Source organism: Pollicipes pollicipes, unplaced genomic scaffold (assembly GCF_011947565.3).
Source record: "Pollicipes pollicipes isolate AB1234 unplaced genomic scaffold, Ppol_2.1 Scaffold_6138;HRSCAF=7277_pilon_pilon_pilon, whole genome shotgun sequence".
NCBI lineage: Eukaryota > Metazoa > Arthropoda > Thecostraca > Pollicipedomorpha > Pollicipedidae > Pollicipes > Pollicipes pollicipes.
Genome location: NW_023596818.1, coordinates 25,611,323 through 25,637,278, shown reverse-complemented (window position 1 = coordinate 25,637,278; position 25,956 = coordinate 25,611,323). Strand labels below are relative to the sequence as shown.

The 25,956-nt window shown below is 52.8% G+C and overlaps 1 protein-coding gene across 1 annotated transcript in view; it reads left to right on the top strand.

Annotated features, from left to right (window-relative positions):
- The window catches only part of ush (Zinc finger protein ush), a 153,102-nt gene that overhangs the window by 61,542 nt on the left and 65,604 nt on the right, over positions 1-25,956 (top strand). Inside the window, exon 2 of the mRNA XM_037228971.1 lies at positions 18,135-18,563. Within this exon, the coding sequence (XP_037084866.1) occupies positions 18,443-18,563 (121 nt within the window). The 5' untranslated portion in view covers positions 18,135-18,442. The remainder of the gene's footprint in view (positions 1-18,134; positions 18,564-25,956) is intronic.

Here is a 25,956-nt window from a genome sequence, read left to right as displayed (position 1 = left end):
GCGGCACGTCAAAGGGTAGGAGGGACAGTGCCGAGCACGGCGGTACGTAAAAGGGTAGGAGGGACAGTGCCGAGCATGGCGGCACGTAAAAGGGCAGGAGGGACAGTGCCGAGCACGGCGGCACGTCAAAGGGTAGGAGGGATAGTGCCGAGCACGGCGGCACGTCAAAGGGTAGGAGGGACAGTGCCGAGCACGGCGGCACGTCAAAGGGTAGGAGGGACAGTGCCGAGCACGGCGGCACGTAGAAGTCCCGCCGCCCAGTTCTGCCGTTGACCTGGAATTGCGCGATGGGATAGCAGGGGTCAGGGCTCACACAAGAAACACTGCTGAGTGCTCGCTCTGATGACATAAATCCATCCATCCGTCAAATCCATCAAAGGGTCGGATCAAATCTTAAAACAAAAACATCTTCACAGTTGTCTCACACTGCGAACCCTGCCCTGGTGGAAGCCCTCCTCACACTTGGCATTTGAGTTTGGCTTACGGGGTGTAGCGCCCCTTGTCATTTGGCCGCAAACTGCTTGAGTGCAAGGAAGGAGACAAACTAAAGACCAACGGACAGCCTAGCCTGCAAGGAATTAAGTGACGTGTGGTTTCACGCCTGTAGGAAATTACGTGTCCCTAGGAACAGTCTTAACGCGTGGAGGTGAGGTACCGAATATCAAAATTACAGAGAAAAAAACGCCCACAATTTCACAACTTGGTACAAGGTTATGCTCCGAATTACATTCATGACATTTAGAACTGGTTTAGGTAATGACCGGCTACACGTTAAGGAAATGTAGAGCTGATGATGTCCATCAGTTTTGTCAAATGTAGTTGACCATGTTGGTCTATGGAATACCATCGACCTATTAAGTGGTTGTGCTGGATCATTCGTTCCTGATTTCGTGTCCAGCGACGTTATTTATTACCAGTAAACGTCAAGAAAGTATTTGCAGTTCAAACGGCTCTGCAGCCTTCAGAAAGGATAGCCTTGACCCAACAAGAACTAGAACTAATTTTTCTGAGACATCGATTAATATAGCGCTATGATGTTTATCTCTCATAGGTGCAGAAGCCTGGAACGGATTTATCCTGGTTACGACGGCATTCGAACGTCCGGAGATTAAACAGAGCCTGGAAATACCGAGACCGAACGCCAGGCCCCGAGCGGCAGTCGTGCGTCGGCGACCGCAGACTCGAGCAGTGGATCGTTATCACGAACATGACGCCAGATATTCAGGATGCAGCGCGCCATGGACATGACGCACACCACGAGCCACGGGCTCACCCGGCCGCTCGGGCGCTCCGAAGGCGGGGAATCTCCGCAGTGACGTCACGCTGGCCTGGCCGCCGACGGTACATGTAGGCAAACCCGGCGAAAACTGAAAGGCTTGTTGCTGATGCAATTAGCTGCTGGCTACTAAAGCACTGTAGGTTTCTTGTTTTAGTTTAATGGGGTGTGAGGGTGCCTCGTTTCAACTCAAGTTTCCAACATTGTCCTCAAGCTTTGCATAGTCTGCGCAGTCGCGTGTTTGCACGAAGGATTCAAAGTGCACGTCAACTGTGCGGCGTATTATAAGAGGTGCTTGAGCGCTGAATTATTTCACTGTCTGGGATGTTTTGCACGTGCTGTACACGCGTATTTATTTCGCGGTTGGGTAACAACACGACAGCACCAGCTCGCTGTCCGCGCTCGCCGGGGCGGGGAGGAGGGAGACGTTTTTATGACCTTCACAACACGGGTCACCTTGCGCCTTCCCCTATCCAAACAATTCAACGCCTGAAAACTAGGCAGAAACTGGCGCTGGATGCCTCTTGTAGAACCGAGTTAGATAAGTGCAACTGAACGTCAAATAAGTGACCTTTGATTGCCAAGGTACATCCACGTGAGAAGAGCGGTGATTTAGGTTTGATCTTAGTGCTACGCCATTCGAGAAAGCGATGTTATTCGAAAGCCTTTGGGATACTGAATCATGCAATGGTAAAACATCAATGGACATGGATTGTTACATGTCATATTAGATCATGACGCTCAAGTCCTGTCTATACAGCCCCTCCTATCCATCATCTCCCCAACCAAGCGTGCTACTATAACGTAACACACGGTGCTGTAGCGTTTGCAGAACCGCACCAACATTGGTTTTATTGATGGGTATGGTCCAGTAAATTATACGCCAGTTCAGACAGCTCACGCACTTCTACCATGAACCTTTCTTCGGTTGGTGCATTTGATCTACATTGACCTTGCATGACCTAAACGGGCTGCTCTTGACGGAATCACATCGTCACGTACCCATATTCTCCGACGCTCGTCATCTAGCATCTGATCTTTAAACGCAGCCAGCATGACCTTGAAAAAAGACCGTCGCTGCCGGAACACAGGATTAGGGTCTCCAGATCTTCAGAGGCCAGATGTGAAAATATGGGGAACGAGGCTGTTGAAAGCTCCAGCGTCATCCGTTTTAGAAGATTTTAAGTTAATGTAGGGAAAGCGTAAGATGCTCTTGAGGACTTTGAAGGCAAGCGGCTTAACTTCGCGAAATGAAGCAGTACTCTCATGCATGTTGCAATGCATGAAATGCATTCTAGCCTTGATGCTTGCTCAGCCTTTTCCGCTGTGGACTCCCCATTTCATTTTGAAGCTGTCAAAAATTCGCGAGAATTTGAATGTTACGAAAAATCCGACCTGGTGCTGAATGAGGCCATGGTCCAAGCCATCATTTTTATACTATATTGGGGTCGAATTATCACCATCTAAATCATTCTCTACCTCCAGTTTAATCACTGGTGGGCCAGATAGACCACCAAAGAAGACCGTTTCCATTAATTCACATTCAGTTTTCTTGGCGAATAGCCAGATACTGTCACCGTCCGAGATTAATACTCTCCTATCACATCCGCTCAGACCCCTACAAATCTAACCACCAATCATGGGAATAATCTGAAAAATATGGCGCCTGGCGACGGATACGTTGGGTAATTGGATTCCATTTGGGTGGGCCCTGTCCCGGGTGGGCGCGGGCAGTGCGCCAACATGCTCTGGCGCCCCGATATTTGGTCGCGGCTGTGGCTGACGTACGTCATGGTGTATTTTTACCGCGCCCTGCTTGTTGTTGACCGCATGCGACTAAATCGTTGAGTCATGCTCGAGATGATAGGAGAGAGGTTGCAGCATATGCTTGCGAACGCGAGAGCAGAAGGACGTGAGCTTCCCGCCTGGCGGAATATGACGTTAGGTTTAGAATTTAAAGCGGAAAAGGCACCGAAACTGAAAGATGTTCTGAAACCCCTGCTTAAGACTGAACGGCTGAAGTCATCACGTCCTTCTTATTACGACTCAATGACACGACTCACTTAAAAGGATTTGCTTTCCACTGCAATGGCGTTTTATATGTAAAAAACTCAATAGAATGTGCGATACATTTCAATATGTCGGAACGACGAGCAATGCTGACACGTATGTTTAAGAAATCAGTTCCTCATTTCCTTTTGCTACCGTTTTTCTACCTCGCCAATGCGTACGCAAATCGAAACATACCTAATCTGATCGCATAGTATTGCTTCTGTCACAGGCCTCAAATTGTATGCTACGATCCTCAGAAGTAAGCGCTGACAACTGACATGGTGGTTTTTCCTCTGTATGTCAGAATTAGATAGATGGGCTGTCAGGTAGATCAGCGATATTTAATTTTGGGTCTAGACCCTATTTGTTTACGAGGCTGATCACTTCTCGCGCTTTCTGAATCTTCCTTACCGCGCAATGCATGTGTACCCGGGCTGCCTGCATTTCCCAGGGAAATGGTCTCATATCCAAATGATCGGCTCATATTAAGCACATTCTACGGCCCTCCAACCCCAACATAACAAATCGTTTTGCGTGCTTAGCTGCGCGACGTCTTCACCTGATATATAATTTTAAGCGCGGTACGTACTTCGTAGCGCGGACTGCTGCAACTGTGAGCGATGTCACAAACCAGCTGCCGATGTCAGCTCGCTTTGTTATCGGCCCCAAAAATGTGCTCAATATGGTTCGGCGCTGGTGTATAGCGTGCACTGCACTATGCCTTGGTGCATGTAGTCCTTTGTTGGCACGTGGTGTGTCGTCCGCCATAGGCTCCCGCTGGGGAGTTTTTGTTTCTGCCGCGGACCAATTCCGAAAATGGTTGACCAAAAATGCGCGACTTTCTTGTCAGATCTAATGGCTAGCAATGATAAGCCCGTGCATTAGCCAGACAATGACTGCTATGTCGTGACAACGACTGACAACCAACGACTGACAACCGTGCTGGCTGGATGGAAGGCGATGTAACGGATTTGATGTTCGGTCCTTACCATGTTTATGGGCACATTCGTAGTCGTTCTTTTCCAGTGTCTGTGCGTCCCTATTCGGGACATTTAATTGTGATTTTGGAGGGCTCTACAAGCGTTTTGATATAAAATGCTGGAAAAGACAGTGCTTGCTAAGCTTTGTAAACGCAAATGACTAAGTACATGGAGCCTCTCAGTTGGATAATATATACTAATAACATGTGTTGTTAGCATATCAGTTAATATTTCGGTAAGATGCTGCAAAGATACAAGGCGTTAGATCAGAACGTTCGTTTGCTTTGGTGCGTTGTTAGAAGGCGGAATGTATCTCCATAAAGCGCGTGAAGCTAGGTACCGTGTGCGTACGACAAATGCCTTACTCCTCTTTAAGTTTTAGGTATTTTCTGTAGTCATTCCATTCATTCTGAAAATATAGAAAGGTGTTCTAAACCCTATCTAAGATACCCTTCAAATAGGCATATGCGGAAATTGATTAAAAGACTGGTGGCCCTGTGGTGAGCCTTCAGACAAGTTCTCCACCAAGCTGCTCACCGCGATGAAAGTACTGATACCGGCGTGTAATTATTTGGCCAAAGCCATGAGCCCTTCTCTGGCGACCGGATCAGATCCGATAGCACCGACTGATATCCAGGAACGGATGGAGGCTTCCCACAGTAGTGAGTGGCCGCACTTTCTTCTGCCACTGTGGCTCCGCTGCGCTCGTGAGATAGTGCTGGACAAGAGGTGATAGCGGAGAAAAATGACCGCCCCACGGAGATAACCGCCCGGAAGATAGAGATGATCAATGACCACCTCGACTGGTGCCCCCAGACGGGTGTCGGCTGTCGACAACCGGCGGGGAGCGGAGACGGCGCGGGCGCTCGAGGAGCCGCGCGGGGTCGATATGGACAGACGGTCCGGGACAGAGCGACCAGAATGGGCATACGTCGACGGCTGGCCGGTGCTGGAGAGAACTCGAGCGCGGGCTGAAGTGGCCAGCCGGACTAAGGCTGGGCTCTCCGGGATTCCAAAACTCAGTGCTGGAAGCTCTTAAAATCTATGGTAGCGCCTCCCCTTGTCGCGGCGCTCGCCGCCGTCTTCGTGGAGACGTCATGTCCGCCGGCGTCGTCCGGATCGGCGCTGAAGAAACGTCGTTCCGCGGGTGGTCACCCACTAACCACACACCATCCGCACATGTTTTGACTGGTAAATCTATGGTAGCGCCTCCCCTTGTCGCGGCGCTCGCCGCCGTCTTCGTGGAGACGTCATGTCCGCCGGCGTCGTCCGGATCGGCGCTGAAGAAACGTCGTTCCGCGGGTGGTCACCCACTAACCGCACACCATCCGCACATGTTTTGACTGGTAATTCCACATCATAAATAGCGTTCGCTTCGGAGTGGTCAGAGAAGCCCGGAGGATGTTTCCGCGATGGCTCATCGCCGTATCATCACGCGCCAGCAGCTGCTCCACATCACGCGCTTTTACGGGTCGCTATCGCTCGGCGCTGGGGTCGCCGCCGCCGCCCGCCGCCGCCGCCGCCGCCGCTGCCGCTTATCGCCAAGGCGTTCGCTGCTGCGGTCGGCTGCCCCGAGGCGATAAAGGGGTCGGATGACGTGGAGCCGATAGCGCTGCGGGCTGCGGCCAGCACAATGGCAGCGCAGCAGTCCGGACCGCGCCTCGGCGGGGGAGGCGCCTCCCGGAGATAGGGCGCGCCGCCGCCGCCGCCGCCGCCGCCGCCGCTGCTGCCGCCGCCCGGCCCGGGATAAGGCAAGGGTGGAGGGGTGCGATAAGCGGCGCGCGTCGTGCCGCGTGCGATACGCTTCACACGCAAATGTGGGGCGCGCGCCGCTGGTCCGGAAAAAGCCGGCGATGGCGCCGATTGGTCGGGCGATTGGACCGCGAGCGGCCGGCCGGACGCCGCTGACGTCGGCGAGGGGACGGTCAACACGCCGGTCAGGGCAGGGCAGGGCTGGGCAGGGCAGGCCGGCCGGACGCCGCTGACGTCGGCGAGGGGACGGTCAACACGCCGGGCAGGGCAGGGCAGGTCAGGGCAGGGCAGGGCAGGGCAGGGCAGGGCAGGGCAGGGCGGGGCAGGGCCGGCCGGCCGGACGCCGCTGACGTCGGCGAGGGGACGGTCAACACGCCGGTCAGGGCAGGGCAGGGCGGGGCAGGGGCAGGCAGGCCGGCCGGACGCCGCTGACGTCGGCGAGGGGACGGTCAACACGCCGGTCAGGGCAGGGTGGGGCAGGAGCAACAAGAATGATGCACGTCAGCTGAGGCCAACTCAGAAAAGGGTAGGTCGGGTCGGGCCAGGTCATGAGGTGTCGGGGATCGGACTTCAGTGGCATACCAGGAGAATGGAAAAATATTGTAAATGGGACAAGTTGTGAGCTCAAGGTTCAAGGGCGTTAGAAAGTTTTGAAAATTTAAGTAAGTTGGAAAAGTACTTGGTATCTCTGCCTCATTCCTCAAGTCCAAACCTGAGTCCGTTCAAAATTTCCCCGGCGCGTTTTTCGATCGAATTGGAAATCACCCCGTGTGCTGCGAGTCTTAGCTATGCCGCCCCCCCCCCTCCTCCCTAAGTCGAGCACAAGTCTGCCGCGCGTCGCAGTAGTCATGCTCTGGCAAATCCGTGATGAGAATGGCGATGCGTGGAAGGAAGCCGCGGCTCGCTTGGAGACTGCGACGCCAGACAACGCCCCCTGAAGTCAGTCATTGATGCTCGTGAGCTTGCCAGTTCACAGGCACGGGCATGGTGATATTCGTGGAAATTTCTTTTACAATTACTCAAAATGGACTTCGGCGGAGGATATAGAGTTATTGTGAAATACGCGCATCTTTTTGATGTCAGATTCTTTCCTCGCGTTGCCCCTGGACGTACCTGTGAGCGCTGAATGAGACATTCGGTGAATATAAGTTGGCCCTGTAAGGATGCTTAGCTGCTTCATCCGTTTCGCATCGCAGAGGAAGCGTCCCAAAACGCGATCTTTCTCTCCTGACATGAGCCACCCGCTGTGATGGAGCTCTCTGCGCTTCGCATGTAACGTGGCTGGTGGGGTGCCCTCTGGCGTACTTAAGTGACCTGTCTCGTGTAAGTATGACGCCTATCGTGGCCGCTTGGTGGAATGCTAGGTAACTGAGGCGCCTGAGACGATCGAACACACTCACTGGCAACACAGCTGTGTGGGCTGGTAGGAGTAAAAACAGGGCGAAGATCACTGGACGTGACACAAAATGCCTATCCCACACTGTCCATGATTCTGCGATCTTCCGGCACAGTCACCATCTGACTAAACAAGTGTTGGAGTGGCGGTTCACGTAATCACATGATGCTGCTCCTTAAAGGGAGTATCCCACTTTTTGTACTCTTTATTTACATGATACAGTGGAAAGTACAAATTGGCAGGGACTTCGAAGCTTGCAGCCCGGCGACGTACACTGCGCAGAATAAGTTTGAGGTGGAGCAAAACTGAGAGGGAATGTAGAAACTCTACTTGTAATATTTTACCAGTTGTTGTCAGGCAAAGGCTGCAGTCGTGGCTGCAGTCGTGGTATTACCACCATCTGTTTACGTCTTATCAATGTTTTAACCTTGTTGAATCATTAGTGCGGTACAAGGCAGGAGGTGTGGAATTTCAGGCTGCAAAACACGATAAGGTTTATACGACATGTAGACAGTGGGTATAAGGGCGGCTCATATCTAGCAACAAAGGGAACATGATAACTGCAATGACCTCTTTATAAGTCTTCGTAGAATCATGGAAGATTCAATACTCCTTTGTGCTTATTTGAGAAAATGTTGTCGCGAGTAAATGTCTAAAATAGTTCTTATCTTGCCACCACTGCCCCAGCAGTTAAAATTGTCAAAACAGACCGTGAACGTGCCGAAACATCAATAATGGATTGTGAAAAAGTGCCGGCACACGTTTGGTATGCTAGCTATAACCATGCAATGTCTTTTGGCTTTTAGCAGAAATAGTGTGCCTCTCGTGCCTACCGTGCCTGGTTTGGGTTCTTTTCGGCCTTGGTTCATACTACTTCCGCAAAAGTATACTATTTTCCTATGCCAACACGGACCCAACTCTTTTCAAGGAACTTGGCGAACTTGTTCCGCAAATTCAGCCTGGCGGGGAATATGACATTGTTTGAACAGGATCCAAACGAACCGGAGATCATGCTCTGGTGCACGGTGCTCGCTTTTACGATCAGTTCCGATGTGCCTGGCCAGCCTGGAGTGCTCAGCCGATGATCTTTTTCTCATTTAAGGTGTGATGATCGCGGTATTGCTTGCTGTCAATAGTCTTGCAATCAATGGTCCGAGACGCTGAGTCGCGCCGAAGCAGTTAGTTCGGTTACGGAAACACCACTGTTCGGTCACGGAAACACCACTAGAGTTAGCAAGTGCAGAGGCGATAAGCTGGCGAGACTAAAGGTGGATATGGGTGGGAGGGGGGGGGGGGGTATCGGCGGGACCATCACTCCCTCTAGTTATGACATTTTTTGAAATATTTCAACAGGAGTTAGAAATGATAGGCTCATTTGTTCAACTCGATGCTGACTAATCTCGGAAGTGCCACGATGGAAATCAGTCAAAAGGCATGGCCAAAATTTTAGTTAGTGAAGAACAAAAACAATTGGTAGACAAGCAATGTATATTTTGCGGCTTGGAGTGGCAGAGATGGCAACAGACATGATTGCCATAATCAAAGATGAGACCAAAACCCATGCATGAATGCCATAGTCAAAGATGAGACCAAAACCCATGCATGAATGCCATAATCAAAGATGAGACCAAAACCCATGCATGAATGGAGTCACTTGGGTTCGCAAGCCCATAAAGATAGGTCTAATAAATTCCTAAGGCTATCTCTTGCTCGTGAGTTAACCATAAAAACATTCAATAACGTGGGTATGTCATTCGCATTTAAGTATTTGCACGAAATTGCTAGAAGGATGGCTGGCTTTGAACCCGGCAAGGCCTGGCCATTTTGGTGTGACGAAATCTATTAATGTGACTAAAATATTGCGAAATACACACGCTTGTTAAGAGGATGTTGATTGCAATGAGCGGAGTTGAACGTCTGCGTAAATTTTAGTGTCGAAATCGATCTCGGTTTGTATCCACGGTGGTGTGACGTTCGAGACCACGTTGCAAAATGCGGCGTTGGTTAGTTGCATGATCGATTGCTGGCGCTGCTGCGAACCGGACATTGTTGAACTCACTTGGTGATCGCAGCTGATGGTGCATTCACGTGCACCACGTAGCTGGTTTTATGTCACTACCTTCTGCGATTGCGCATGTTGGAGTGACATGCCGAGACATGCCATGACACATTGACAGCGACGGATCCACGGCGCGCGTTCGGGCGAGTGTCAGCTGTGTCAGCCCCTTGTTGTCAGTTCGATTGTCCGCGCTCGCCTTCGCCAAACGCTTTCGACTCGTGTGATGGCGGCCCCCGGTGGCCAAGATCTGGGCTCGATTTCAGTCCGTGATCCGTCAGCTCGCCTGTTTGCTGTTGGTAAATTTACGTTTGTTAAGGTGATCGAAGAGGGCGATTACATTTTGGTGCTGGTGCATTGCTGCTAAAAGCCCATGCTTTAACCAACAGGTCGCATGCAAGCACCCTGAAATATTGCAGGATAGCTTTAAAATAATTGCACTACTTGTTGGGAAGGCTTTGACAATGTGTTAGAATCGGAGATGGCAAAGGTACAAGTCCTCCATAGGCATGGCGGGCGCCGCCGCACCGGGCTTGTCGCGGAAGCTCCGGAATGGCCGGCAGCAGGAGTGGTACTTTCTTAAATCGATTGGGGTTGGGGGTAGGGTTCAGCCGAAAGGAATGACCTAACCTGTCCCCCAAATCTGATTTTTCACCGGATTTCGGCGACTTGAATCTGAGGTTTCGATGTTAAAATAGAAAAAGTAGAAATATGTTGTAGGTCCAAAATTGTTTTCCTGCGGAAGAAAATCTTTCCATTTCAAATGATTGTGAGCTGTTATTTTGTGAAAAGCTTAAAATAAGCTGTAATTCACAGACAATATCTGATTAAATCTGAGTGAGGGATCGCTGATGACTGGCATTGTCGCTAATGTACTATTAAAAGGTTGCCGTATCTTACAGTCCATTGTTCTTTATCCGAATCTGGCCCAAAGGATTTGAAAAAAAATCAAACACTCGCAGGCTGGCTTAAGGCACGAAGGAGTTAGCATAAAGGGTATCAAGTACCGACGGGATACTAGTTGGAACAAAATTACCGTGATACCAAAGAGTGATGTGTTGCAATTACTTACCTAGGGCAGGTACTGCCTAGTATGCCAACAGTTATAGTCGTTGTTTTGTATTTGTTTGCCCTATTATTCCCTCTTTGCTGCTATGCATTGATGAGGATTGGGAGCTCAAGTCGGCATTGCAGGGGGGGGGGGGGGAGGGGAGAGGCCCAACCGTTGACAGTACATAAAGTGGCGCCTCTGTCCTGCACAGCCTGACGTGTTGTCGGCACGTGACTTTGCTTACGTTCAGGTAAACATTCTGTCAATCGGTGCTCGGACACGGAGACCCCAGGCTTGGCTAGCGCTGATCTTGATTTGACCACCTCAATTTTTCCAATTTTAATATGCGGTGACGTTTTTTCTGACGTGCTTTTACACATCAGCGAAGCGTGTTTCGATTGTGTAGAGTGCATGTCCATAAAAGGTTTACTAAAACGATGCTAATGCGAGTTATCGTTTTATCACTAGAGATAGCATACACCGAGCGTCGCGTAACCAACCACGCTTGGTTCACATTCTCAGTCTCACTGATCCTGGCTCGCCGCTGCGCGCGCCTGCAAAATCCGAGCATGGTGTCACCGCGCGCTCTTGTTGGTGCGATGCGTCTGCAGGCACAACCCTCATATGTGGCATGCGGCACCTCGGCTGGCCTGCGTGCCTTGCGTCAGTGCAGTGCTGCATGAGCCGAGCCCCTCCCCGTGCTTTCAGTCTGGCCCAGCTCTCAGTTTGGCTCGGCTCTCAGTTTGGCTTGGCTCTCAGTTTGGCTCGACTCTCAGTTTGGCTCAGCTCTCAGTTTGGCTCGGCTTTCAGTTTGGCTCAGCTTTCAGCTTGGCTTAGCTTGCAGTTTGGCTCGGCTCTCAGTTTGGCTCAGCTCCCAGCTCTCACAGAGCGGTATTATGCGTTCGGCATTTTCCATAACGGGCTGTCAAAAACGTTGCTTGGTCATGTGCTTTGCCACCAACCTCTGAGTACATGTGGGCGGTTGAATAACGGGAGTGCGATGGTGCCTCCGTTCAACGGCATGGTGCCAGACTCTAATGTGGAGAGCAATCCAGACACATCTGCTTCCGTCCGACCTATCCGAGGCGTCCCGGCTGTGCGGCCTCGTTTCACGTCCCAGCCGACTCAGCCAGCAGGATAGGCGGCGAGGAGGACATTTCTGGCGATATAACGCGCAGCGATTGGTTGCCGGTGCGATCCCCGTGTCCGGACCGCGCAGCACTAACCATCCCGCAGTCAGCCAGGCACTGCCGGGACGCAACCTACGCCCGTGGGATTCAGACGCCACAGCCACCCATGAAAAGGGAATCCCCATCTAGTGCCCTCCCCCCAAACCGCTTATGACGACCCGCACGCCGCCAACCACTAATGACGTCATCATGCCGGTCACCATAGCGGAGTGACAGCGGACACGCGCAGCAAATCTGACGCGCGACCCGCCGCGGCCGCGCCACGTTCGCCGGCTGCAGCGCGCCGATAGCGGACGGCGGCTGCAGCGGCGCGCCGCTGCGGCGGTCCTTTGACGCGCCGATCGCAATTCAATGAAGTGGATAGTTGTGTCGGCGGGCGTCGGTATCGCGTGCCGCCGCCGCGGGATGCGCCCTGATAACGCTGCCAGAGGCTGTACCGCAGCCTCGCGCCAGCGGCTGTACCTGCCGCAGACGGCACACCAGGGAGCGGTCCTGGAAGAGACGAGAGCCGCGGTCTGGAGACTTTTAACGGGCTGGGGGTTGATGCATCTGCTGATGGTGTCAATTTGCTGCGCTTTGCACTTTGTTTTTGGTACTCACTGAAGCTCTGGTTTGATTACAATGACTTCAAAAGCCCTTTATCACAGTGACGTCAGGCATAAATTCGAAAACAAATCGTGACAAAATGAGGCTGCGATCAGGAGTGTCACTTTAGATGATTTCAGGGGGGTGGCCTGAGCCCCCCCCCCCCATGCTGACTTGAGCCCCCAACCTCAATGCAGACCTGAGCTCCTCCCCATTACCCACTCGAGCCCACCAGTACTCCTCTGGGCCCCATCAACGCATATGAGCGGAGGGAATGCTTAACCAAATAAATGCAGAACGACATCTCAACTGTTGGTGTTGTTGGTATCGTGCGTCGTAGGTACCCTGCAATCTCACGATTATAATCGTGCTGAACAGAATGGCCCAGACAAAAGTTAATACATTTCCCCAACAGTGGTAGTGTATTTGCCGCCTGATCGTGGATGTCGTTGTACAGCACGATCAGCGACAGCGACAGTCATCAGTGATCCTTTACTAAGATTTACTAAGATGTTTTTCTGTGAATTCCATCCCATTCTAAGCTTTTCACAAAAGAGAGCTCACATTCACTTGAAATTGGAAATCATTCCTCCACAGGAAACCGCCGTGAATCTACAAAATATCCTTTTTCCAATTTCAACATCGAGGACGCAAATTTAAGTGGACGAAATCCGGGGAGAAATCAGTTGTTGATGACAGGGTGAGTTAAGCCTTTCGGCTGAGACCCCAACGGATTTAAGAAAGTGACACCCCTGGCTCCGATCAACGATTTCAAGTTTTCCTCACAACCCATTTTAGACCACGGACTTGACCTGGATAGCGTTGCGGGTCTGCGCGTCACGACAGTGCTTCCTTCCCACTACACCAGCCGGAGGGCTGCGGGGCAATCTGACCGACCTGAATCGAGGCTACGCGGTCCCGGCGGTCGACAGGACTCGGATTAACGAATGACATTGGATTACTGATGACGTCACTCTCCGACCAATCACGTTTGATCACCGTTCACTGTGTGAACATTAAGAAAATCTGTCCGGCCGCAGGACGGCCGACAGCGGCCTTTTGGCGCCGTGTTTAGCGAATCGACAAGACGCCGCTGCTTTTGACAATTGCCGCCCTGCATGAGAAGCTGACGGAACATGAGCCTCCTCTTGGGCGACTGAAAAGATATCCGTTTGTTCACAGATCCGACAGCCCAAACGCTGGCCATACACGGCCCTGCAAAAGCTGCACGTGTCGCCAAGGGCGTCGGCCGCGCTGGGCTAATAGTAGACCTTCCTAATAGAGGGCCCTTCTTCGCCTTGATTGGTTGATGATGATAGGTATTATAGGACGCGTCGGCTACTGAGGCGGTTTTGCGCATTGTTTGCCTTGTATGACGTCATCGCTTATGATGTGCACGCACACGCTGCACTTTGAAAAGTGAACGGAAGCATTGCCGCTTGGCCCCCCGCTCCCGCGCCTGCGTCCCTAAGCACGGATGCCCTCCCCCCCCCCCCCCTCCCATATGGTGCTCCGAACGTCATGTTCATCATTCACCCTTTCAAAACCCTTATCACATTTACTCGCCATATTTATCATCGGACAATAGCGAAGCGACCGCCGGACCGCTATCTTCCGATCGATAAACCGATCGTGACTGCTACTGGTGCTGGAACTTTTCGAGGCGATTGAGGTAGGAGGCGCATCACGAGTTGACATCGGGACTTTCAACAGCTGCCCGCGGATTCCACGGCTCCGTTCGGACCCGTCCGGGGAGAGGGAAGCTCGGGCACGGCCAGATGGGTCGAGTCGCGCCCGATAACATCTGCCGACGTCTCGTTAAGTCGGCGATGTTTGGTCAGGGGTCCGGCGGGACACGGCCGAAGGGACCGTATCAGTCATGCATGTGCTGCTGCTTTATATTAACAGCGTTTCTCGTTATGTAACATGGCTGCGAGTGCAGTTTCTTACGTAACGCTGCCTTCCAAAAGTCTGCTTTTTGTTGGCCCAGTCGTGATCGGGTTGAGTTCCGACTCCCGTGCTACGGAACAATTACGGGGTGAGACTTTTTTTTTCTCCGCGAATCATTTGTAGGTCGCACAGGAGTGCGAATGAGTTCAGCCCATTTTAAATGATTGCTTCCATATGCAAGTGCTCCTGTGGTGTAGGTATTTCCAGCAACGTGTAGTAGGACTGAATGAAGAAACCGTTGAATATGCAGTTGGGATTCGTTGAAACAATCCCGCATTCTCCAAAACATTGCATATGTAAGCCTACCCTATACGATGGACGCGATGCAACGTTGCATATACAAACCCATTATCAGCGGTCATGTCATACTAGCGGGGGCCGCCGTACCCCTCTGCTGTATCTTCCTCCTATGACCTCCTGTTCCTCAATCTGAGACAAACTTCGCTAGAATGAAACCCACAAGGGCACCAGTTGGGTTACGCAGTTGGTTAGCGCGCGTGCCAATGCAGGTGGGAGGTTGTTGTTTCAAACCTGACTTCAATTGGGTCTCCTCGACCGATTCCTTCCCAGGAGATGGCAGCAGCTGGGACGTCATCGCTATGGTGCTGTTCCTAACGCTGTTACGCAGTCTGCGCCCGCGGCGGCGGAATCACGAGCATGGTCTGCCTTTAAATTGACGCTCGGGTCCGGTCCGGTCCGGTGCGGTCCGATCCGGTGCGGTCCGATGCGGTCCAGTCCGGTCTGGTCTGGTCCGGTCCGGTCCGGTCTAGTCTGGTCTGATCTGGTCTGGTCTGGTCTGGTCTGGTCTGGTCTGGTCTGGTCTGGTCTGGTCTGATCTGTCTGGTCTGATCTGGTCTGGGCTGGTATGATCTGATCTGATCTGATCTGATCTGATCTGATCTGATCTGATCTGATCTAGTCTGGTCTGGTCTGGTCTGGTCTGGTCTGGTCTGGTCTGGTCTGGTCCGGCCTGGTCCGGCCAATGAGAGGGTGCGGCTTCGCTCTGGGCCACTAGAGCAGTCTCCTGACCTCCGGGTTCGAGAGATCGGGATAGGCCCACTGTGTGCGTACGTGCTGCGGCGAACGTTCTGACAGTAAGCGAGCGGTCAAGGTCGTTCTGCAAGGGCGCCGAAAATATCAAACCTCTACCGCATAGAGTGCAGTGCGCGTGTGTGCACATCCGTGGAACAAATTCCAAAATGCTCTGGGATGGAGAAGCAAAGATATTAAAAAAAGGATAAAAACGGGCGAAGTCCGACCAGCCTACACGAAATCTAACATGAACTAAGTAGCCCGAACCTGTGCGCTTCGTAAATCTTTGTCGCGTATGGTATCGGGGGTTCGGTTTCAAATTAACCGCGTCATTATGCCAATTTAGTCGCTTAAATGTATTCTAATGTTTCACGCATAACTATCTGACGTCGCTCTTCGCGTAATTAATGATGGGTGTACCTACTTTATGACCTATCCTTTGATGTCCGCTAAGGACGGTTGGGTCCGTATCTTGAACCCACTGTAGCGGAACAACGGGAAACACAGCTCATAGCGCGCCTCGAACCAGTCGGAAGTCAGGTCGCAAGTGAGACGCTCTCCCGAACTTCGACAGTCTCCTTCGTACGAGAACAGATGAGCCGGACCGAAACAGGGGATGAACAGGAGATGGGCCGGACCGAAGCCCACGGCCTCCGGGTCTCTCGGTACGACTTCTGTGTGAACGACGCTGGAGAGGTGGGATATGGTCAGATGGACATTATCGACAGGCTTTAATTGCTCGTGATCGCTAACTCTGCATCGCCTTTGGACGGGGTAAATATTTTGCCAAGTGGTGTCCGGCCCCACAAATGGAAATTTCAACATTAGATGCACGGAAATGTATGGAGGCATGAAACTCAAAAACCTCGTTTCGCTTGAAACCCACAGCCCACCTTTTCGCGATGACGCCGCAGACTTTACACCTGCCAAGCGTGGGCTTTGTTTTCGGTGGTACTGCCAAAAGGCACTGAGGTACAACAGGCGCAAAAGGCACTTCCTCTGCTGCGCTTCTTGTCATTCACTCACGTCCAATGATCCTGACTACAACCCTAATATCAAATTACGAGCGTTTGTGCCAGAGGAGCAGTTTTCTTGTTCAGTTGGATGTGGGGGGGGGGAGGAAGGATTAGCGCACGGGGTTCTGAGAAGAAAATGTGTCCAGTCTGGAGAGGAACGCATCTGTGTGTATTTAACAGATATGTCTAGGCACTTTTTCAATGCCCAAACTTATTTTGGTAAACTATGCGCCTGGTTTGTGACATCAGTCCTTAAAAGACCTCGACGATAGGCGCATATTATTTTTAGACGTGCCCGGCTCTTCTTGTTTATTGCGTGTAAATGGTGACGGCTATCAGTTCTTTCTAAATGTCACATCGATGGCAACACCTGTCAACTAACGCCCACATTAAACGTTGCATCCTGACATGGCAGCGCCCGATAAGCCGGCCCGGATGCCAATGTAAATAACCCCCTGAGGGAACTGGCCAGGGCTGATCGTCCCCATTGCCGCAGCCGGGCAATGGCGCCACGGCGTGGTGCGCCGGTGGCGCCCCCACGCTCCCCGCGAGGGGCGTGCCGTCGTCCGGCGGCACCAATGAGACGGCTGCTCGCCGTCCTCGAACCCCGTCCACGACTCCATCGCACCGCGAAGATCGCGGCCGTTTTCGAGACAGGCATCAACGCGGCTCGCGCGGACGCCGCGGCCGGCGCGGCGTAATTGCACGTGTCGCGCCGCGCCACAAGAGCGCCGCCGCGCCAATGATATGCGCTGGCCGCGTGGCGATGGCGGCGTCCAGCGGCGCGGCGCGGCGTCCGACGGTATCATGCCGCTGACATCCCGTCCTGTTCAGATATACGGAGCACTGTGACCGGCGGCGAGGGGCCGGCGCAATGGCGGCCGCCGCTGACACGTTCGATAGCCGTCTATGGTAATGTGCCGGGGCGCGGCGTGCGACGAGTACGCGGTGCATTTAAGCGAACACGTCATAAGTCACATCTTTCCGGCCGGCGGGTCGGCCGGGTGCTGCAAGCCGGCTGGGGCTCCGGCCGGCAGGTGGGGGTGGAGGTGGGCGAGGGGGGGGGGGTGCAGACCCCGGAGAAGCAGGGCGACTGCGCGGCGCTGATCTGGCGTTGCATCGTCTGGAGGCGGCTGTGATTTATGGGGGACATGTATTGAAACTGACCGCGTCATAAATCGGTCGAGGGGTCCTCCCCCAAATCGCTCTCCAGCCAGCGATGCCGTGCAGCGGGGTCGGCGTCTTGTAGCGGCGGGGCCGTGGGAGCCGGCGCCAGGGTTAATGAAAACGGCTCGCTGATGTTGATCGGTGTGAATATTTCGGTTCATGTGAGTTATGATGTCTGAATGTTAACATGGGGCTGTCTGCTACGCCCGCCTTCAGTATTTATGGCCGTCGTCCGGCAAGGAAGCGTGACAGTCTCTAGTTGTGGTAATTGTCGCTAGATGTCAGCAATGACGGCGTTGCAGCGTTTTGGAGAGGACCAGGAGCGAGTTCCTTTACCGATTGTCGCATCCTGCTTCAGCAGTGATGATGGGAGCTAGCCATGAGGAAATGAGTTTACAGCCAATGAACAGCTTTCGTATGATATCGAGGGATAACGTTGCTCGGTATTTCACTCATGCGACCGCAGACGTCTTCACACGCGAGAAATCACACTCATGCGTATGCCAGGCAAGTCACAAGGTTGTATACACCCAATTGGTGCATCCCACTGCAGTGCTTGATTCCAGCTGTGGTGAACAAGCTTGAAGACGTTTTCACTACCCTGCTGTAACACCGTCGTCTGTGGTTTCAGATCATTCCGGGGACGAGGAGGGCCTACATTTCGTGCCTGGTCTTGACGTGAAGCCGGACCGGCTGTCAATCTCGGAGCGAACAGACCGCAGCTCGTCCCCGGAGCAGGAGGGGCCGGCCGAGGGGAGTCCCGCCGACAGGGACGCGTCCCCGTCGTCCGACGCAGCCTCCGATTCAGCCGGCGCCGCGCCGCCCGCCATCCCGGCTGGGGAGTTGCCGAGCTCGCCAGTAGATGGCTCTTCGAAGACGCCGCCAGATGGCAGCAGTGCGCGGCAGCCGGCCGGCCCAGTGACGCCGCCCGACCCGGCCATGTTCGTCAGCGCCGAGATCAAGTCGGAGCCGGGGAGTCCCCGCGACGGCCGCAGCCCTCGCCTGGCCAGTCACAGCCCCAGCACGCCGTCACCTTTCATCATCATGCCGAACTTGCAGCGTGAGTTGGTGACCGGGACGTCTCGCGGGGACACCCGCGACGACCGTACACAACTCAGTGAAAGCTAAGGCAGTTGCTCGTGTGCTCAGTTACGCGCGATAGCTTAAAGTCGCAAGCCCGCAGTCATTTACGCCCAGGAACAGCACTACGCTATGCTGTGATGTTGGGTTGTGATGCGCATATCACTCAGCCGGACGCGGTAAGGAATGCCGCCACAATAGCTCATTCTGTTTCAGTATTCTCGCATCGATATCGCGAGGACACGGTTCGAAATTCTGCGGTAATCCCAGAGTGGATCCAAATGGGGGAGGGGGGGAGGGGAGGGGAAGGAGATATATCGGACCATGTTCTCTCAAGGCGGCTCAAGTTGGAGAATAGTTGACAATATTTTGGGCATTTCTAAAAAGGGACGCCAAACGCGTCGTAGTGTACACTTTTATAAAGCGACAGCAACTGCAGAGGAGTATGTTCAAATGCCGAGCGATGTAAGCATGACTGCCTGAAAATGCACCACAGGCGTGGCGCATTCCTTCTTAGACAACTGTCCACCGCACTACGGGTGGATTACGGACTACCCACTGCTGCCAAGTTCCCAGCAGATCCGATCTGTTAAACATATCCGTATAATCATGGCCGGCTCTCAAACTGGGAATTGATCGGGCCATTAGAGTAAAGATCGCAGGGAAGGTCACGCATAATACTCGTCCCATACTTTTTTGGCGGAGCGACTAGGGCCCGGTGGGCCGGAGACTGGTGACATTCACCACCCGAACACGGAAATAAGGAATCCAAGTTAAAATTTGATGGAGTCGCGACAGCCTGTTTGTGTTTGCAAACTTTGACAAATCCTTCCCTAAATGGAACCGCAATGTTTGTGGCCGCGGGCACAGCACTGCGCACATTCTGACATAGGGCCCGTGAACAGACATGCCGGAATTGCGTTACTGGTGCTAGGTTCCGCACGCAGGGAGGGAGCTTGGCTTGACATATCATCTGGACCAAAACTAACGGTGCAAACATTTTTGACACCATGAAATAAAAAACAAAGGGCTAGTCCAGAACGTCCTCTTGTTGGCAACCCTGGCTTGGGATAAGAATCCCAAAGGTCGGTCATGCATTCCTCCTCGTCTGGTTTAAACAGACTCAGATTCTGCTTCCTTTAATTGCAAGGAATGCTCTACACCAAACCTCCCGTATAAAAGAGGCATAAGCCTTCTTCAAAATTCAGGAACGCGTCATTTTGCAACGTGGGTCATCTGAGGAGGGAGGGATGCGTGATCCAGTTGACCCATTGTGTCCTTAAAATTGGAATGAGCAGATATTGTGCTGAATGTTACAACTATAATGGAGAAGTTAAACAATTGTTAAAATTCGCATTGTGTTCTTAAATTAGCGCCAGGAACTGCGCTATTCATGACTAGCATGAATGCCCCGTCTATCGATGGAATTAATTTTTTGGCAACCCTGGCTTTGGCAAACCCACTCCACTTTCAATCCCTGCTCGGGCTCCCTTAATGCATATAAGCAAGGAGAGATTACTTGGCCAAAGAAGTGCGGAAGAGCAATCTTGACACTCGTCCCTTTATTTTTCGCACACGTGACTGCAACTGTCAGCGCTGTCACACTGTCTTCCAGCGATTGCAGCAGAATAAGCAGAAACACGTGTGCCAGAGGATCATAATGGACAAAGCTCTATTACTGATACACATGCATCAGTCGTAGATACATAGATTATATCGTATGTCTTGGTGCCATGATTGCTGGCCGCTTGTTCAGCGCAGCACGTGTATTTCTCGTTTTACCGGTCTTGCTTGGGTTTCGTTTGGTTTGGTAGGATTCGGTCAGGTCCTGCATTCCACAGACCATTTCAGGTCTGGTGTGGGAGGGGGGGGGGGGAGGGGCTGGGAGGGTGTAATGGCCGAGTGATTGGCACCTTCGGCTCCAGCGTACCCTCTTCCAAGGGAACACGATGCACGACGTCGCGCATCCTTTTATAGAGCGCTAGCGACTACAGCGGCCATAATAGCGCTCAGACGTCATGACCTAACCGGGACTCGAACACGCCCCCCCCCCCCGTGGAGGCTGGAGGTGACAAACACTCGAGCACGGCCCCATCCCACGTGGGGGCTAGAGGTGACAAACACTCGGACATTACGCCCTCCCCCTTCGTAAGGGTAGCTGCGCGGACGAGGCCACGACCCGCGAGCACGTAACCGCGCGCATGGCGGATGCGTGTAGCTTGCCGCGGGCAATAGGGACGTCGCGAGGATGCGGAATAAAGCGAGATTTCGTGAAAAATAACGCGTGCCTTGTCTGGCTTTTATTTACCTCTTAAGTCGCTCCCGCAAGGATTCTTGCAGGTCAGGTAAACATGATTTCTATGAATTGTGCGGTAATTCAACGGGGCCTTGTGTTTACGGTAAGGACCATTGTTTTGAGACGTCTTTGAGGCGTGGATGGTCGCGCGTGGCAGTACGTTTGTATATATGTATATATATATATATATATATATATATATATATATATATATATATATATATATGTATATATACATATATATATATATGTGTGTATATATATATGTATATATATATATATATATATATATATATATATATATATATATATATAACTAAGGAAACGGCTCTATCGCAAGCGGATGAAGAACTACGCTTGTCTTGGCTTGAGTGATAAGTACCTTTTCGGCTTATCGGCTATCGGCTAATAAATATATTTCGGCTTATGTAAGTGCCTGACACCATCATGGTCCTTTTCTAAAAGCCTGCTAAGCATAAGACGGTTGCAATTCGCTCACTGTTCTCGCTAACGTTAAGCTTAGTAGCGATAGATGCAGACCACTTCTAAAGTGAAGAGTAACTTGAGCAACATTGTGCTGGGATCTGTGAAAAGCCGACTCGGGCCACCGAAGTCGTCATTGTCAGTCACGGGAACTGCTCACGTTAACGTGTGTGGTTGACGATATTGACAACGGCCTGCTTTAAGTGACAGTAACTTAAGCTCTGGTCAGCGTTCGTTTAGGCCATGAAAAAGACAAATACGGCACCTGCAAACTGCAAAACGTCTCTCAAAGCTTGCGCGGAACGTAACGGGACTTATTGTTTGGATAAGTTGCCAAGCCCGATTGGACTCGAATCAAATCGACTCGGCTGAAGTGGACTGGATCGGTCTGGCCCGACCCGACCTGACCCGACCCGACCTGACCTGAACCGACCTGACCTGACCCGACCCAACCTGAACCGACCTGACCCGGCGTAACCCGACCGAATCTGACCCGACCCGACCCGACTCGACCCGACCCGACCCGACCCGACCCGACCCGACCCGACCCGACCCGACCCGACCCGACCTGACCTCAACCGACCTGACCCGACCTAACCTCAACCGACCTGACCCGACGTAACCATACCAAACCTGACCCGACCCGACCCGACCCGACCTGACCTGACCTGACCTGACCTGACCTGACCTGACCAGACCAGACCAGACCAGACCTGACCTGACCCGACCTGACCCGACGTAACCCGACCAAACCCGACCCGACCCGACCCGACCCGACGTAACCTGAACCGACCTGACCCGACCTAACCTGAACCGACCTGACCCGACCTGACCTGACCCGACCGGACCCGACCCGACCTGACCCGACCCGACCCGACCCGACCCGACCGAATCCTTGCAGCGGGCTTACAGTTTCACAACCTATAGGCTCAGCGAGATTGGCGTTTTGACTAGTGCTTTGTCCCATGTCTTAAATTTATTTGTCCCATGTTTTAAATTTATGTGAAAGTAATCGCGTCCTTTCAAATTGATGGCGCACTCAAATGGTTTCTGTGGAACATTGCTTAACTTAGGTTACTGATGGTCTGTTGAATTCGCCAGCTTGTTATCGATGAGAACCAGCGCAATAGTATGCGAGGCGTGATCATAGGCCCGATGACATCCCATACCTTTCGCCGCCACCATATTGCCTGAATCGTTCGCAGGGTATCGCCATACCACGCTTAGTAGTTAATGCTCGGAATAATGCAAGTTAAGCCCACATTTGCGCATTTATATCAATTATTGAGATGTTAAGCATACATTGTGGTGAGTGACGTCATGAAAATCGTTATTGCGTGAAACATTCTGCTTCCGTAAGTCAATTATGCCAATGGTACTGTGGATTCTGCTTTGGTGTGAGTGTCTCGCTCGCTGTGTCCTGAGCACTTCACTGTTACATAAAGCTTGTGTTTTTCAGATTTTCAGTCCGTATAAGGAGTTATAACCCATGTTCTCCGCCATCATTAACAGCCAGAGGGCATTAGAGGTACTTCGGTTGGGTGTTGACCTTAGGTCGGAAATCCTTGACGGGTTTTCCTTGAGAAAGATGTGGGGGCCGAATCACTAATGAGCTAGCATGCTGAATACAATGTCACCGTCCTCGGCAGCAATCTCGTCTTTTTATCGACAAATATTTCCAGCTTGGCTGTTTCTGAGTTCCGTAAGTCACGGAGTGGTTTCATTTCTTTAGCTTGGCCGCACCCCGGATCTTGGCAGGTTGTTCGCCATCGCCCCCACACCAAAGTTATCACCAACCCAACCGAGCGCGGAACACGTTGGAAACGAAGCTCAACGATACCCGCAGCACAGTTTGCTCGCAGTTTTAATGGTGCGTCGAGGCCATGGATAACGCACCCCGCGGCGACATCGGCTGCCGACAGGACACGACTCACCGCGTCGTCTCTCCACGAGGACGTCACGGGCGGCGCGGTCGATGATTAGCCATCTAGTCCCGGACTCGTTAGTGGCGCTCGCGTCGCATTGCAGATGATTAGCTGTGTTTGCTGTGCGCCGGCGGCGCCTGATCGTCGGACACGTAGCCTCGCGTCGGCGCCGGGTGTTTTCTCACAGTGTTTGGCGAGGCGTGATCGACGGTCAGACATCATCCGCGTGATTATGGCGACGTGGCTGGATTTCGCCATGCGGATCTCATTACTGTGAATCCCTGACTTTTTGACAAACCGGCTATAAATGTGCGCCAGTGCTCTGTTCGACTGCAGTTTTCCAGCAGGCACACTTATATTTGCTAGTTCTTGCGTAGTTGCGATAAAACACTACCTCGCTATGCTTTTACCTCAAACAGTGCTCCGAAACAAATTTTTGTCGGGGCTATCCAATTTTTCCCTAAAGTCCTGTCATATGTAATTTGTTGCCCGACATGTGCTATTCTGGGGGAAGGTGAGGATTCAGCTGCTACCCTTCGGATCCACTCTCCTAGAACGTGACGGTTAGCCCATATTTAACGCCAGAGCGGTAAGACGGGAAAGCAGGTCCTGTTGAACCGAGCGGGGCAGTCCTCAATAAGCCGTTAGTGTCTTCGAGCCGACCCGGCGCGTAAGGAAATAGAGCACTAACCACCCGCCTCCGGTAACACTCCTCGTCAACATCTTATCTTTCCATGGCCGAAACTCCCTCAAAACCCACGCCCCGACCCTGACTCAAGCCATGCTGTGCAGTACACAGCTTGACATGGGAAGACGGTGTCTCCATCATAGACATCGCCTCCTCGCGACAAGCGCGTGCCCCGAGTTAAGTGCCCACAAATTGTGCACTGGAAGTTTCTGACGGGGCGAGGAACGACGTGGCGCGGTAACTTCTCACCTCGCGACCTCGGCGTGCCCAAGTTGCGCCCCGGGGCCCGGAAGTCGTACCTCAGGTGGATCGTAACAGAGCCGGCGACCTGTCGGAGCGCCTGGTAGCGACGGGCCTGGCACCCATGGGAAGCGTTCGGAACGTGGACGTGAAACCCCTGCCGCCGCCGCCGCCGCCGCCGCCGCCGCCGCGCCGCCGCCGCAGCTCGATACGCCGGCGGCGCGAACGTCTCACGCCTCGCCGGTCCGGAGGCGTGGCACTTCCGGGTCGTTCCGGTCATATCTCGGCAGACCGCGCTCGGCGGGATGGTGACCGGCGCGCCGCCTGACGCGCGTAATTGGCGCAAACGAAAGCGTCACTCCGCGGTGCCGGGGCCGTCTAATTAGACGTCGCCGCCCGCGCGCCGGCGCGCCGCGGTTTACGAGAACTGCTAATCTGTCTCTGATCCTGGCCGTGCGGCTCCAGCTGCGCGCTCTGCTGACGCGGAGACCAGACGCTGGTGTGAATTGGATGCCAGCGAGAGGTGCCTCGCGCTGTGTGACAGAAATGGGCCGCACTTCTGGGATTCGGGCTCTGGGATGTATTGTGGATGCATTAGTGTGCTGTGCCTGTTCACACGACAGGGGATAGAAGCGGGAGGCTTACAGTGGGGTTGTGTGTTAATCTTGCCACTGCCCGTCATGCTGGGCAATAGTCTTCACGGAGCCCGCTCAGTTCGATTACATGAATTGCTGCAAGCTTCGGGTGAGACAGGCGCACTCTATAATGCCAATGAAACTACACGGTATTAAACACTCTCGCAAGTGTCGGCAAAGGCTGCTTTTGTGGCCGCCTACGAAGGGGTGTCACCCTTTTAACGCGCTCGGGTTTGGTCGCCGTCGCCGTCTTCGCCGGCTCGGTCGGTCGATGATTTCGCTAGCAACGGCAAGCAGTCGGTTATCCAGAAGTCCTATAATGAGCGGCTAGAAAGCAGACTTGGCACGAGGCGCGGAGATGCGAGAGACAGTTCTGGGTAAAGCGCTGCGACCGTTGCAGTAGGCGACCATTGCTGAGGTGGGCCTTGGGCTTGGTGAGCGGCCTCGGGGTGGGCGGTGATCGGGTCGTATACAGGATAATACAACACTGGTCGTACAGGATGGAATTACGACATTTTTACGTTTCTAAGGATGACAAACTAGTAAGACGCGGTGTTGTTTGTGATGAGCTGGGCGAGCTAGGTGATCACAGTCGTGATTGTTGTCGCCATGCAAATAGTACCAAAATGCATTCCTCAACCTATCGAATCGAACTTATAAATGCATCACAATATTTAGATCGGTTGAATCAGTTAACACTTGAGTTTTTTGTGGCAAAAGTCTCTGAGACACGCTGTCAGCGTGGCTAGTTTTGGTCACAAAAATCTCGGCTACGCGTAGTTTTCATGACCAGATCAGGCTCGGCTTACAGCGCAGCGTGTTGTGTTCTAGCCCGATCTCGAAACAGGCAACATATTGGCCAACTTCTTTGCCGGTCGGTTGTCCGTTTTCTTTTCCGTCTGTATCCATGAGTCTCATCTCGGCGGATCGCCGAGGTCGGGAACCGTGTGCGACCCGGGGTGTTCAGCCTTTTTTACGTTTCCCACGTCGATTGGATGGGGACATGAAGAAGAAGAAGTGGTAATACTGCAATGTTGTCAAACTGCGCCACTTGGCTGTCGTCACTGGGCTTCACGACGCACTGAGCTGCTGGAACTATGTGGCGT